This window comes from Tachypleus tridentatus, chromosome 13, assembly GCF_004210375.1.
Source record: "Tachypleus tridentatus isolate NWPU-2018 chromosome 13, ASM421037v1, whole genome shotgun sequence".
Lineage (NCBI taxonomy): Eukaryota > Metazoa > Arthropoda > Merostomata > Xiphosura > Limulidae > Tachypleus > Tachypleus tridentatus.
Window position 1 is genome coordinate 70,250,973 of NC_134837.1, and position 16,423 is coordinate 70,267,395.

The window sequence follows — 16,423 nt, forward strand, 5'->3', positions numbered from 1 at the left end:
TCTTAAGTTCATGTACTGTATAATTTATAACAAAAGTTAGTAGTAGTAGTTCATGTCTTAACTGTATAATTTATAACAAAAGTTGGTAGTAGTAGTTCATGTCTTAACTGTATAATGTATAACAAAAGTTAGTAGTAGTAGTTCATGTCTTAACTGTGTGGTTTATAATAAAAGTTAGTAGTAGTAGTTCATGTCTTAACTGTGTAGTTTATAACAAAAGTTGGTAGTAGTAGTTCATGTCTTAACTGTATAATTTATAACAAACATTGATAGTAGTAGTTTAAGTCTTAATAGTATAATTTACAACAAAAGTTGGTAGTAGTAGTTCATGTCTTAACTGTATAATTTATAACAAAAGTTGGTAGTAGTAGTTCATGTCTTAACTGTATCATTTATAACAAAAGTTGGTAGTAGTAGTTCATGTCTTAACTGTATCATTTATAACAAAAGTTGGTAGTAGTAGTTCATGTCTTAACTGTATCATTTGTAACAAAAGTTGGTAGTAGTAGTTCATGTCTTAACTTTATAATTTATAACAAAAGTTGGTAGTAGTAGTTCATGTCTTAACTGTATAATTTATAACAAACGTTGGTAGTAGTAGTTCAAGTTTTAATAGTATAATTTACAACAAAAGTTGGTAGTAGTAGTTCATGTCTTAAGTGTACAATTTATAACAAAAGTTGGTAGTAGTAGTTCATGTCTTAACTGTACAATTTATAACAAAAGTTGGTAGTAGTAGTTCATGTCTTAACTGTATAATTTATAACAAAAGTTGGTAGTAGTAGTTCATGTCTTAACTGTATCATTTATAGCAAAAGTTGGTAGTAGTAGTTCATGTCTTAACTGTATAATTTATAACAAAAGTTGGTTGTAGTAGTTCATGTCTTAATATTATGATTTATAACAAAAGTTGGTAGTAGTAATTCATGTATTAGCTGTATAATTTACAACAAAAGTTAGTAGTAGTAGTTCATGTCTTAACTGTGTAGTTTATAACAAAAGCTGGTAGTAGTAGTTCATGTCTTAACTGTATAATTTATAACAAACATTGATAGTAGTAGTTTAAGTCTTAATAGTATAATTTACAACAAAAGTTGGTAGTAGTAGTTCATGTCTTAACTGTATAATTTATAACAAACGTTGGTAGTAGTAGTTCAAGTTTTAATAGTATAATTTACAACAAAAGTTGGTTGTAGTAGTTCATGTCTTAATATTATGATTTATAAAAAAAGTTGGTAGTAGTAGTTCATGTCTTAACTGTATAATTTACAACAAAAGTTGGTAGTAGTAGTTCATGTCTTAACTGTATCATTTATAACAAAAGTTGGTAGTAGTAATTCATGTTTTAAGTGTATAATTTATAACAAAAGTTGGTATTAGTAGTTCATGTCTTAACTGTATAAGACCTTGTACAAAGCAGGAGAACCCACGTCGGTGCATGCAGCCGGCCTTAGCGCCTTCAATCTTCATGGAAGACTTAGCTGTCTCCCACTATGGGTGACTCTTCAAGGCCTTGGCCATGAGGGTATCGTACAGAGAATACAACACTGCTTCACTCTGGTGAGCTTAGTATTCAAATGATGCGTGGAACATTTACTGAAATGACTTAAATGTTTTAGCCATAGCTAATGCACACTTTACTTTGTGTTGGAGTAATGTTGTGGTTGTGTTTTGTATTGAAGATGCTATATCTTTGACAGACATAAGAAAGTAGCAGCTTCTATTAGTCTGTAGTATGTCAATATCATATTGCTACAGCTTGTAATGGTTTTTTTTGTTTTTCTATTAAACAAACCACACCTCAAAGAAAAGGGATTTTTGTCGATTGAAAACTGATAAATGCTGTTATTGAATACCTGAATCATACTGCTTTATAAAGCTTGTTAATAATTATTTACTGTTCAGTCCACCTGTAGATTAATAAGTTGTTCTGTCATTATAACTTGTGAATGCCAAAACATGGTATTCTGTGGCTGTTTTGGCTGATGTTTACAACACCTTGTATCAATTTGAAATAATGACCTTACATTCAGTACTTACATGGCTTGACAATAATTAGTTATTTTCCTTTTATTAATAATTTTAACTAAGGAAACGAGAAGCTAACTGATTTTTCAGATCAAAACACCTGCTGATTTTTTAATAAACCTTTGTATGCAGCAGAATAAAAGAAATTAAGATTGACATTGTGTTCACCAAGTGTTTCATTTTAAGTTTATTATATAAACTACTTACATCTAAGATTTTCTGGAAAACCTGGAGGTAGAAGAAATATACAAGTTTTATATTGTGTGAACTGTTTTTAGATTCATTTAATTTTAATTAGTTTAATTCATTCAGTAATAAAAGTGATACTTTTGTTGTTTTTGTATCAAAATTATTAATATTTCTTTTTCAGAGTGAATATTTCTTGGAGAAAGTAGAAAAGATACCACGCTTGCAGATACTAGTGAGTTAAAATTAGTTTAATTGGTATAAGTGTTTTCTTATTTCCATACATATGCAGACTTTACTCAGCAAACATTAATAATATAGTGGTCTGGTAGTGATAACATAGTTAATTTAAGTAAAGTGTGGACTAACAGAGACATTGTTACTGTGTAGTGGAAATACCAATATACAATGAATTTGGTATGTTAATATACTAATACGATACATTCCTGTTACCATGCTACCACATTGTAACTACCTTCCACTGTTTTCTACTTTTACTCTTGTTAGTACCTTTCAACTCCACTTGGAATACTTTCAATAAATTCTTTTGTTTACTTCTTAATCTGAAAGTGACCTAGGAAGATCGAAACGTTGTTCTCTCCCTATGAATAAAACTGTTGAATACCCATACCAGCTGTTCTGAGATACATTTTTATTTAAAGTGTGTTTCTCATCATCAAGAGTCTACTGACTAGACTTATTTGCATAAAGCTATGTAAAATGGAGGTTTTATTAAAAATAATTACACCAATAGTTTTTACCATGTTTACTGTACAAAAACTAAATTGATTAAAACTGAAAATATTTATTGCTTGTTCTTTCTACTTTTCTTGTTGAAGCCAGATCACAGGCAGAATGCTACCAACTCCTTGCTTGACTACATCTACAAATCAGCATACATTTATGTGTCTAAACTACTATATATATGGTAATAAGAATCAATGAAAAAAATAGCTGTTCATTATAGGACTTACCAGTTTGCATTGTTTTCTGGTCTGGATATGATAGTTTGGTATAGATTTGGTCTAGATTTTCCCATGTATCCATTGGTTTTTTCACCATTTTGTTCACTACTTCCACCTCTTGAGCCTGGGCCTGTGAAATCACTGTCCCTTTACTGGAAGATTATTGGAGAGGTTCTGTGGGCTTTTTTTGATTCTCAGTGATTTCATCCAGTCTCATTAGGACTAGGTAATCTAAAGGAAGAATACAGAACAAGGCATAACAGCTACCCAATTAACACAATATTATGTTCTGATAAGAGCACTGTAGCCTTTAACTGATAATCTGATTGTTCCAGGTCAATAAAGTTGAGCTGGGCTGATAAATCTAATGTCTTGGTAATGCAACTTTTGATTGCATTATATGGAAGTTTGTGAGTGTGACAGTCTGAATGCTGGATGATTGTATATAAGTGCTGAAACCTTAAAAATACTGGTGTAAAGCAATAATAATTTTATATTGATGTGTACTGATTTATTTTTGTAAAACTTCAAGAATATGTGTTTAATTGGTTCAATAAGGGCTTGCTTATATCAGCTCTATTATTTCATTCACTTTGGTGAAGCTACTCTTTCTTCCCTCATTATCCACATTGGTGTTGCTACTAGCTGTGTCCCCTCAATATGGATTCCTGAATGTGGTGACGAGACCTCCCAGAGAAGGTTCTGTTCTTTCAGTTTACCTCTGGGATCTAATCATCTTCTCATTTGTTTGCCATGCGTGGCAATTCATGAAGGGGAGGAGAGGATCCAGGTGGTTGAGGAGTCCAACCCTAACACACCACTTTGGCCTTGAATTCCTATAGATGGGCAGCCTTGGTGGTACCCCCTTGGGTCAATCAGTTGGTTCACTTGGGCTAGGGTCAACCAAGTACCAGTGTTAGATGTTCTCCACAGGTGTTGTGGACATTGTGTCTGATGCTGGTGTTTGGGTATAGTGCTCATGGAACTTTGACGTTGCTGCAGTGTCCTTGTTTGACATTTTAGTGCATTCCCTCATAGGGCTCCATGGTGGGGGTGGGGTCAGTTGGTACCGAAATATTCCTTTTTTTATTATGATTCCTCCAAATAAAAACTTAAATAAAATAGTGAAAAAAACAGTCCATAGTTAAATGACCACATCTTGAAGGTTCTGAGCAGCAATCTTCAACATCTGTAGCACCTGTTGTACCTCTTTTTCTTATCCTACATTCTCTTTCAAACAAACCTTTAGGGCAAATATCTCATTTTTTCATTCAGAAGGGACTAGAGGGATGTGCTGGCTCTCTAAAATTGGTAAAGAAGCTCCACTCTGGGGACATATTGGTGGAAATATTCACAGCTCAAAACAGTGAACTCTTGCATTTGAAGGTGATTTGGGATATACCAATTGAGTTTACACACCATGCTACTTTGAATTCATTACGAGTAGTTATTGTTAAGAGGGATTTGAAGAACATCTCCAAGTCAGAGATTCTCGCTGGTTTTTCCACCTACGGAGTTTCTGCAGTGAGGCATATCTCCACTCGCAAATATCGAATTATGATGCCGACCAATGCCCTCATTCTAACATTTGCATCACCATGTCCACCTGCCACTATCAAGGCAGGCTATCTTTAATTGCAGGTTACCGCCATACATTCCAAACCCTTTTAGATGTTCTCAGTGTCAGTGGTTTGGTCACTCAAAGACGTCAGTCATGTAATGGTTTTTTGACATGTACTCGTTGCAGTGGCAAGTTGCCACTGTCAGTTGCAATGGTTCTCACCTGCCCTACTTTTGTTCTTGCCCTAAATGGTTGGAAGAAAAAGAGACGCAATGTTTGAAAACAATTCAAAATATTACTTATCCTGAGGCTCGAAAGTTGCTGTCTACCACTTCATCTTGGACGTATGCTGCTGCACTTTATTTCACTACTACAGTGGGAATACAGACGTATCTCTCTATGCCTCGAAAAAAATCGTTCTCAAACCAAATGAAACGTTTTTTGACCTCCATGGTTAAAAAAGTTGATGATCAACTTCAACAGCCATCTCTATACCGAACATGCATTCCAGCAAATCCCAAAATTCACTTCCTTTAATTTTGGGTACGAGCATTTCCTTGAGTACGTCTTCTTCCACCCCAAGATGCAAAATGATCATTTGTTCACATCCTCAGTCACTGGAATCCTTTTTCCAACAGGACAGGATCCATGGAGGTCAATAGATATTCCTCTAATAAAGACAGTAAAAAAAAAAAAGATGTGGAGATAAACAAAAGTGTTTTCCACCATTTTCACCTACACATAAATAAAAATAGACACCTTGATACAATGGAACTGTCTAGGTTTATGTTTTAATCTGGATGACATCAAAACACTGATTGCTTTGTACTATCCTGTATGTCTTTCTTTACAGGAAACATTTCTGAAACCTGCTTAAACAGTCACATTTCGCTGGTTTTCTTTCTATAAAAATGACAGGCTGTGTGATGGATGAGAGCATGGAGGGGTGCAGTGGCACTGTTGGTTTATCAGCACGTGCCCACCCTGTCTTTGCCACTCAACACATCCTTGGAGGCTGTAGCCATCCGTGTTTCCTTGGGTAGTACCATCACTGTTTGTTTTCTCTACCTGTTGCCTGGAGAGATCTATGATCAGTCAGACCTTGATGCTCTCATTGAATAGTTGCCGTCTCCCTTTTTAATCCTGGGGGGCTTTAATGGACATCATCCCCTCTGGGGAAGTGTTGATATTGATGGGTGGGGTCGCTATGTCTGATCACAATTTTTCTCTATTCAACAGCAGTTCTTCTACTTATTTTCATGCACCTAGTCAGTCCTTTACTGCTATTTATCTCTCAATTTGCTCCCCTTAACTATTCTCCCACTTTTCATGGAGGGTAGACAATAATCCATGAGGCAGTGATTATTTTGTGATAATTTTGAGAGAGACTGGCCATGGTCGATGCCTCCCAACTCTCGTACCCCAATGGAAGGTGAATCAAGCAAACTGGTCCTCTTTCACTGCTCTCGTAGAACTTAATCTTACCATCATCTGTAAGCTATCAATAGATAACTGTGTGGCAGCAGGAACTGACTATTATAGAGGAAGCTGGTCAATGTATTCCTAAAACCTTCACACATTTTCCAAGATATCCTCATCCGTGGTGGAATACTGCCTGCCACATGGCATGGAAGGCTTAAGAAACTGGCCTGGGATACTTTTTGTGGGTATCCCACACTCTCACACCACATCGCTTTCCAGCAGGCCCTTGCACACGCTCAGTAGGTAAGACGTCAAAGCCTGAAAGAATCTTGGATTAAGTTCACAACCAGCATATCTTCTACCACCAGTTCCAAAGCTATATGGGACAAGATTCAAAAGGTTAGTGGGCAATATAATTCTGTCTCCCTCTCGATCTTGATCTCTGTTGGCCAGGAAGTAGCTGATACCTGGAGCATTGCTGATACTCTAGGTGAAAGTTTTTGCTGGGTATCTAGCACTTTTGCTTCTTCCTCCACCTTTTTAGCTATCAATATTTGGGCAGAGTGATCACCTCTTTCATTTCGAGCTGATTGTTTCTATAACTATAATCGTCCCTTTACGCTGGTGGAACTCAAACTGGCCCTTCATTGGTCTGGCAGTACATCGGTTGGACCTGATGAAGTACACTCTGAAATGTTGCACCATCTATCACCTGCTTCTCTTGCTATTATTCTGATTAATTTTAACCAGATCTGGCAGGAGAATGTTTTTCCTGATGTCTGACACCAGGCTGTTGTCCTACTTTCCTCTAAGCCTAGGAAGGATCCCAAGATTCCTTCAAACTACCATCCAATTGCTTTGATAAATTGTCTCTGTAAGACTGTAGAGAGGATGTTTAATGCTCATCTTGTTTGGTTCTTCGAATCAGACAACCTACTCTCACCTACCCAGTGTGGGTTCCAATGACAGCGCTCTGCCTTGGACCACCTGATTTGACTTGAAATGTCAATCAGAGAAGCCTTTCTCAAACAACAACTTCTTGTATCAGTATTCTTTGACATTGAGAAGGTTTATGATACAACCTGTAGGTATGGCATTATGTGAGACTTCTATATATACATGGGTTACGTGGCCATTTGCCCATTTTTATTAAAAATTTTTTAGTGGACAGGAGATTCAAAGTTCGTGTGGGTTCGACACTTTCCCGTTCTTTTCTACAGGAACTTGGAGTCCCACAGGGCTGTGTCTTGAATGTCACACTTTTCAGTATAAAGATTAATGCCAACACTGAACAACTCCTTCTTACTGTTGCAAACTGGCTCTGTGTTAGTGACTTTCGCATCTCATGTCAGTCGTCAAACATAAGGTATATTGAGCAGCAGCTACATGACTGCTCTCAATTGTTTACTGAAGTGGACCACAGCAAACAACATTAACTCTCTCTCTAAAACTGTTTGTATGCACTTTTGCAGCCAACAGGGTATTCACCCTGATCCTGAACTCTATATTGGTGAAGTTGTTCTGCCTGTGGTCCCTGTGACAAAGTTCTTGACACTTATCTTTGACCATAAACTGACCTTCATACCACACATGAAGCAGCTACGGGTCAAATGTACAAGAACACTGAACATCCTCCGTGTCCTCTCTTCCACCACGTGGGGAGCGGATCAATGTTCTATGCTAAAGATATATCGTGCTCTTATTCGATCGAAACTCAACTATGAATCACTGGTCTATGGCTCTGCCAGACCCTCAGCCTTAAAGATGCTGTACCCCATTCATTATCAAGAACTTCAGCACTGCACTAGGGCTTTCTGCACTTCCCCAGTTCAGAGCTTATACATAGAGTCTCATAAACCTTCTTTGCACCTCTGCTGTTTGTAACTGTCTTTACTATATGCTTTGAAAATTCGTGGGCTACACTTTTTCAGAACAGATAATCTGCCATTGCTCCTTTTGGCCTTCGTATCCAGGTGCAGTTGGGTGGATTGGGTAACATTGCTGTATCCACTGGTTACCCCATCCCACCATGCTTACAGTCCCCAAATGTGACCTATCTTTAAGTCATCTGAGAAAATCAGACACTCCCGATTGTAAATACTGTCTGTTATTTGCTTAACATTTTTTGAATCATCCTTTTGTTCTTATTTATGCAGATGGATCGAAATCAGGTGACTGTGTGGGCTCTGCCATGGTTTGTTGTGGTTCAGTGGATGCGTGCAGAATCTCCTCTACAGCTTCTGTGTTCACTACTGAACTGTATGCCATTTCTCTTGTCCTGGATCACATAGAAGCTAAGTAGTTCTCCAACTGCACTATTTATATTGACTCTCTTAGTTATCTATTGGCCCTGAAACCACTTTACATTAGTTCACACCCTATTCTTGCCAATATTAAAAACCGACTGCCCCATTTCTCTTTAACACCTACTTCTATCCAGTTTTTCTGGATACCAGGCCATGTTGGTATTCATGGGAATGAGCTCGCTGACACTGCAGCTAAATCCATCTGCTCTGGCACTATTACTGCTGTGCCTGTTCCATACATGGAATATGGTCCTGTATTCAAGGCTCAGCTTAATGCCAATTGACAGTTGACTCAGAGTGAGCAACATGAAAACAAACTTTTCCAAATAAAACCCTCTATTGGACTTTGGCCGTCTTGCTACTGTAAGGATCGGAAAGAGGAAGTTGTTCTAACTGGATTATGCATTAGTCGCAGTTTCTTAACACTCCTACGAAAAGTGGGGCCTAATAGGCCCCAGAGCAACTTGAAAGGTTATTAATATTAGGCTAATAATTTTGTATTTAAATGAAATTGCCATTTAAATCCATTAATGAATGGATTAACGAGATTCCCACTGTCCCTATCTACTATCTAGCGAAACCACAGCCAGGGGAACGGGCTTGGAGAAATCAGGACTAGAAACGTCTTTTCGTGGGAGTGCTAACTCATCATTTTATTTTATCTGGGACTAATGCACCAATGTGTTGTCTGTGTAACATTCAGGTCACAATAAGCCACAATTTACTGTCTTGTTGTCATTATGACTTTCAACCATGGCATCATTTTAAAACACGTTCTGTCTCAAGGTTTATCAATAACATTAGACAATGTTATTAGTGATGGTGGCAGTGTCCACCTTGGAAATGTTTTTAGTTTTATTAAGGGCCATTAATCTTTTAAATGCTATTTGAGTTTTTGTAATTTATACATTAGAAAATGGCCATAACATCAAATAACTTTATGTTACTAACTCTGCCATTTGAATGATCAGTTTGTCATCCTGGTGAGTTATACTTAAAATTTTGTTGCAAGTCTTTTAAAAATTTTATTACTTTTCGTTTTGAAAATGGCAATAATGTCAAGTAACTTGCAACCAAGACTGGAAAGCCCAACCTCAGGTGACAAATGGTGGTTTTTGAACTCATCTGTTAATCTTCATGGCGAGTTATGATAATTACAATTATGCTACAGAAAGTCCTTTACAACTTCTATTACTGTATTTATCTCTTACTGCTGTAGACTAGATGTAAAAATTGGTTTTACTACTATTTATCTTTTGTTTTACCTTAATCTCCTTTTATGAATTTTACTAATTTTACTTTAATTTTAACTTTTTACTGAATATTTGGAGCAGATAGCCTAGTTGCCTATTAACCAACCAACTAGCTGTGTCACAGATTCTATATCTGAAATATACTTTAAAGAATCACATCATAGATCAATACCATGTCATTAGTATTGATAGAAATGTGTATAAATGTTGTTTATCGTAAAAAAAACAACAGATTTTTGTGGAAACCCAATTTTTCCAGTAATGGTAGGCCTATTTGTAGTCTAAGCATTAGGCTTAATATATAAACGTAATGTAAGGCTTAGCTGAAATGCTGCTTGGTTGAAAAATTTTATTTTGCTTTCAACAAAAACTCAATATCATACAACTTTGTTGTTATATCACCAAATTTATTGAAAAAATATTAAAAACAAAACTTCCTAATAAATCAACATGGATATTGATCATTAGTTAGTGATTTTAAATTTTGTACACACTCAATATGGACGTTAGAAAGCATATTTTTGGATGATGAAGTATTTGGAGATTTAAAATTGCTGATTCAAGAATGCAAGACAGTTGAGTTGAGATCTTTGTATCCAAACTTGATGTAATTAAATTATACATATCGTTCCTGAAATTTCACACTTACCCATACTACAATAAATATATCTAATTACTTCATGTATTCATGTATAAATTGAAATTAGTTTGCATTTGATATTTGTAAATGTAATGTAATATTTTTATTTGAAATTGAGATTAAGTGTATGAAACTAATACTTGAACACCAAAAACAAATACTACATGAGGAATACATAATAGTTTATGTATTCCACACCAGGTGTCATACTATTGTTTTTTTATGCAATGTAATATTTTCATGTTTTTGCTACTTAATAGCACTATATTTTGAAAAATTACATTCTGATTGCATAAAGCATAATGTTATTACCTGGTTGCACAAAGTAATGAAATTACATTATTCTTATGTATATACTACATATTATTTTGACATTACCAAACCACTACCGTGTCACTACATAGAAAGTAAGTAATTTATTGCTGGGTTGCCTTAGTACTTGTATGTATTATAAGAGTTAAAAGTATGTTAATTTGTATTTGTTGGAAAACAAGAGAGGTAAGAGGTATGCTCTCCTCCCTCCAACTATGGAGTCCTGTTGCAGCACGTTTGTCAGTGAGCAGTCAGAGTAATGCTGTCTCTAATTTTAAATTTGTTACCATGAGGAGACAACTGGACATCAGTGACATATTGCTATTTTTGTACATTATTTAGTGGCATATTAATTAATTTATTATTGTCATGTATAATAGTTTTAATGCAGTTTCTAATATAAATAACAGAGAATTTTACTTTTAATACAAAGAATTAGAGGTTCAGGATGGTCATCACTACTGAACACTATATCAATAGGATAGAATCAACAACATGCTTTATACTTGCACTGACTAAGCAAATGAATCCAGGTTAATTTTTATTGTATTCTAAAAATAACTTGAAATTAATTAGAATATATTTAAAAGACATTATAAATAATATTAATATATTTTACTATAATTATTGAGAACAAAGGCTGTAAAGACTTCACTAAGTATTTGAAGTCAGATGAGTTGTGTCTTTTTAATTTAATATTTTTTTTCAAAGACTATGAAGTTGGGTTTTTTCTTAACACTAATCTGGTCTGACACTATTTCTCCATTTTTATGTTTTTCCAGGTGTTAATGTTCACTAGTTATGTATAGGTCTACTAGCTACTAGTTTACTGAATAAATATCTGCTCGACACTATGAAATAACCTTACTATTTATTAGCAACAGGGTGAACAAACTTTAGCCTAATTTAGTACTAATGAGTTCATTAAGAAATGTAAGAGTGGAAAGCTGATTGGTGGCAGTGAAGTGAATCCAAAGAGCTGATTGGCTATCAATTTATTGGTATTGTACTGTTTGTAAAGTTTCTCATAAGGTTTTTTTTACAGGCTACATAATAGTAAACAAGAAGTTAATTGAGTCCTTGATGACAAACTGTTAACAATAATACTTTTTAGTTGTCTGATAAACTGCTGCTTTCAGTTGAAAGGCAATATCAGTAAGCAAGTTTTGTTTCATATTTGCTAAAAAAAAATCAGGGACTGTTTCATTTTAATTTTCAGGGTAAGAATCGACTGAAATCAAAAGACGGAAACTTCTATACAGTCCAGGATATTGTTAGTAAATCAGTCAGCACCACTGTAAGTTTTTATTTGTATTTTTATTTTTAAAAAAGACAAGATAAAAATTTTGGACTCTTTCTTCCAGTAAATATGTTTTTGAAAAATAAATTAGATTTATAGAGAACACTGAAACACATTTTAGATATCAATTTAAAGTGAATTTTGAAGTGCTGAAAAAAAAAGTTATCTCTTGAACTTATGGCTGAATGAGGCATATATTTTGTGTCTTCAGCCATGATGATATGTGTCGATTTTTTTTTTCTCTTATTCTGGCAATGATTCAATTACTGACAGATTTTTTTTCAAGTGAATTGTGACATTTGAAGCTTCATACAATGATTTAGTTTAGCAGTCATAGTTGTGAAGGTAACTCAAATTCTCCAGTCCTCTAGTGTCTGCACTCATGAGTAATCAAATCAGTCAGCTAATTTGTAACAAAAATGTCCAACTTTTGTTCTCTGAAGTACTCACTGCAGGTGTAAAGTTGTTGTGGGTTCTTGTCTAGTTCGACCATCTCTCTGGTTCAGTGTTGGATCACTAGATGCATAACTTACTACAGTTTATATACTTATGATTTCATGTATGTAGTTCAGTACCAGATTAATGTATGGACTGAGTGGGCCCCAGCCATACTGGGGCCCCACTGTCCATCTCAGTAAAAACATCATGGTTTGTAAAATTGGCAGAATAGAAGCAACAATGAATAATTATTATTACTACTTCCAAATACTGCCATGACCTTGAAACCTTACTAAACCTTAATCTGGCCCTGGTATAAACAAAATGTACTGCTGTCGATGCACCAGGCATGGAACTCTTTGTACTCTACATGAAAAGTTTTTGAGGAACCATGACCATAAGGTTACACCACCACTGAAATGTTATGTGCCTTTCTAGTCAAGGGATAATGTTGGCTTTTTTCTTCCCATCAATTAAAGGTGCATGAGTCATTGGACACAGATGCCCAGTTTTTAAATGTTATTGTTCTGCTACCAATTGGCAAAGCTAATAGGAAATTATGAAAATCTCTTTAATGAGATGTTTGAAACTAATATGTATGTACCTATTTATATATTCATGATCTTAGTAAAACATGTAGATTCAAGAGTGTTGAAGGGTGGACCTTTGATTCCTAGTTTGCCCCTGAAGAAGAAAGGTCAACCTTTCAAAAGTGCTTGGGTTACATGGGATCATATGTTTATGTAAATACGTATGTGTATATACTTACATCTCTTTGTGTTTGTATGTACATTGTTAAACTTCATCCATGAGTATACACTTAACTACAAGTGTTAGGCTGAGGAAGTGTCAATAACCCTCCAACTTACCATATTTAAGATAATACCATTGTAACTTTTAGTTTTGTAAGACCCACCAGTTGTAGTCAAAATGATATCATTGTGACTATTTATGTAAGACCCACCAATCATTGTAAGTTTCAGTTGTGTAAAATCCATCAATCATGATCAAGATGATATAGCAACTTTTAGTTGTGTAAGACCCACTAATCATACTCAAGATGATATCATTGTAACATTTACCTGTGTAAGACTCACCAATCATACTCAAGTTGATATCATTTTAACTTTCAGTTATGCAGGACCCACCAATCATACTCAAGATGATATTATTGTTACTTTTAGTTGAGTAAGACCCACCAGTCATTGTTGAGATGATGTCATTGTAACTTTTAGTTGTGTAAAACCCATCAATCACGATCAAGATAATATCATTGCAACTTTTAGTTGAGTGAGATCCACCAATCATACTTGAGATGATATCATTGTAACTTTTGTTGAGTAAGATCCACCATTTATGCTCGAGATGATATCATATTAACTTTTAGTTGAGTAAGATCCACCATTCATATTCAAGATGATATCATTGTAACTTTTAGTTGAGTAAGATCCACCATTCATGCTCAAGATGTTATTATTGTAACTTTTGTTGAGTAAGATCCACCATTTATGCTCGAGATGATATCATATTAACTTTTAGTTGAGTAAGATCCACCATTCATATTCAAGATGATATCATTGTAACTTTTAGTTGAGTAAGATCCACCATTCATGCTCAAGATGATATCGTTGTAACTTTTAGTTGAGTAAGATCAACCATTCATACTCAAGAAAAGATTGTAGTAACTTTTAGTTGAGTAAGATCCACCAATCATACTCAAGATGATATCATAGCAATTTTCAGTTGTGTAAGATCCACCAATCGTGCTCAGGATGATGATGTAACTTTTAGTTGAGTAAGACCCACCAGTCATACTCGATGATATCATTGTAACAGTTATTTGTGTAAGATGAAGTGTTTCAGAGGAAACTGAGCATTATAGTGATGTTGTATGAACTAACAAAACTTTTATTTTTATTTCAGCTGTTATTTGATATACTTGCATCTGTCATCACCTTTCAATATGTCCCAGAAGAGAAAATTCAAGGTAATTCACTGCATTAAATGTTTGTTAAGTTGGTGTAATAAACTGTTTTACACAGTGCTTCTACATATTAGCTAGAGTATTGGATGTTGAGGTTTTACAGTACTCTGTTAGGACAAACTAAAAACTTAGATTTCTGGCTACTTTCAAGGAACAGTGAAAGGTAAATCACAGGTGACACATTATATTTTGATTAATCTTCATATTTAACACAAAAAAAACTCAATGAAAGCACTTGTTTAACAAACAGTTAATATTTTGTCTCCATTTTGCTTTAAAAAGTTGGAGAATGTCTTTCAGGCATTGTTACAACATATTTAATCAAAGTTTTCTTTGTGATTTTACTCTAGATGTCTCTAATACACTCCCATAAAGTTTCTTTGAAAGTAATGTTTGATTTATGAAGTTTTGATCTATCAAATTCTAGATCTGCTCAATGGATTGAGATTAGGGCTCTGTTGGGGCCACAGCCTGGCATGGTTAGGTGGGTTAAGGCGTTCGACTCATAACCTGAGGGTTGTGGGTTCGAATCCCCATCACATCAAACATGCTTGCCCTTTCAGCTGTGTGGTTGTTATATAGTGATGGTCAATCCCATTATTCATTTGTAAAAGAGTAGCCCAAGAGGTGGCAGTGGGTGGTGATGACTAGCTGCCTTCCCTTTAGTCTTACACTGCTAAATTAGGGATGGCTAGATGAGATAGCCCTCATATAGCTTTGTGCAATATTCAACAACTAACAAACAAACTGTTGGGGCCATTGTATCATTTGAATGACTTCAACAGCTTCTTTCTTGGCCAAGTAATTTATATATAATTTTGATATGTGTTTGGGATTATTAGCGTTTTGACAGTAGAATTCTTTACCAATGTAATATGTAAACCACAGGATATACCATGAAGGATCAGTAGTTACACTGGTCCATTATTCCATCTGTATCTCCAGTCATTTCAACAGAAAAACACATTGCCTCCCCCATGCTTCACGGTAGTTGCTATACATTGAGGTAAGTATCTCTCACCTTTCTTTCGTCAGATGTACAATCTACAACTTGAAACAAATGTTTTAAACAACAAGGAATAATTCATCCATAACACTCTTTTCCAATCATCAACAGTTCAGTTTTGTATTTTTAGTAAATTTTAGTTTTTTTACATTTGGAGATCAAAGTAAATGTTTTAACTGCTACATGACCAAATATTCCATTCTCATTGTGTCTTCTTGATACTATAGGTATAGACACTTTTCCGTCATCTGGTACATGGTTGTTTATTTCATGCTTGAGATCAGCGTCAGTCTTCCTTCTGTCCTGAAGGCTACGTAAATAAAGATACTTAACATCAGTATCACTGGGTTTAGGTGTTCTGTCTCTTCCTTTCCTATTTTCAAATTTACCTGTCTCAAAATCTAGGGTGTACTTGACAGTGTTTGGGGAACATTTCTAGTCTACAGCAATACTTCAGAGAGTCCAACCAACATTATGTAAAGCTTTTGTGCAAACTCTCTGCTCTACTGACAATTATCTACACTTTTTGTCATGGCTTGACAACTAAACTTAATATATACATCAAAGTTTATTTATGGAATGTTATTAAATTGATTATTTCTAGTATATACCTGTACCATATGCTAGTTCATTGCTAGCTTCTTTCTGTATATTTAAGATACTACATAGGGTGCCATGACAGTTATTTCAGACCCTAAATTTGATCAGTATATTCATTCAAGTAGAACCCTTATGACATACCTTTGGTACAAGATATGGGAATTCTAAAGAATGGTAAGTATTCTCATCCTGGCTCATTCAGTTTTCAACAGGGATCAGTGAAACATTACAATAGTGTTAAAATTTACTTTCTGTAATGACATGGAAGAATTAGCAACAGAAAATGGAAAGACAGAATATTCTCTGGTCCTAACAGTTTGTGCAACTGTACTGTACAGTACTGTAGGTAGTTTTGTTAGTGTCATTTTGGATGAATAGTTACATAAATGTGTGACACATCCGATTCACAGATTTCTCATTTT

The 16,423-nt window shown here is 35.0% G+C and overlaps 1 protein-coding gene across 5 annotated transcripts in view; it reads left to right on the top strand.

The window, feature by feature from the left end:
* The window catches only part of LOC143238446 (putative pyridoxal-dependent decarboxylase domain-containing protein 2), an 88,643-nt gene that overhangs the window by 57,780 nt on the left and 14,440 nt on the right, over nucleotides 1-16,423 (top strand). For all 5 annotated transcript variants that reach the window (XM_076478674.1, XM_076478675.1, XM_076478678.1 and 2 more), the window contains 4 exons: nucleotides 1,405-1,560; nucleotides 2,399-2,449; nucleotides 11,893-11,970; nucleotides 14,335-14,398. In XM_076478674.1, coding sequence (XP_076334789.1) covers nucleotides 1,405-1,560; nucleotides 2,399-2,449; nucleotides 11,893-11,970; nucleotides 14,335-14,398 — 349 coding nt within the window. The remainder of the gene's footprint in view (nucleotides 1-1,404; nucleotides 1,561-2,398; nucleotides 2,450-11,892; nucleotides 11,971-14,334; nucleotides 14,399-16,423) is intronic.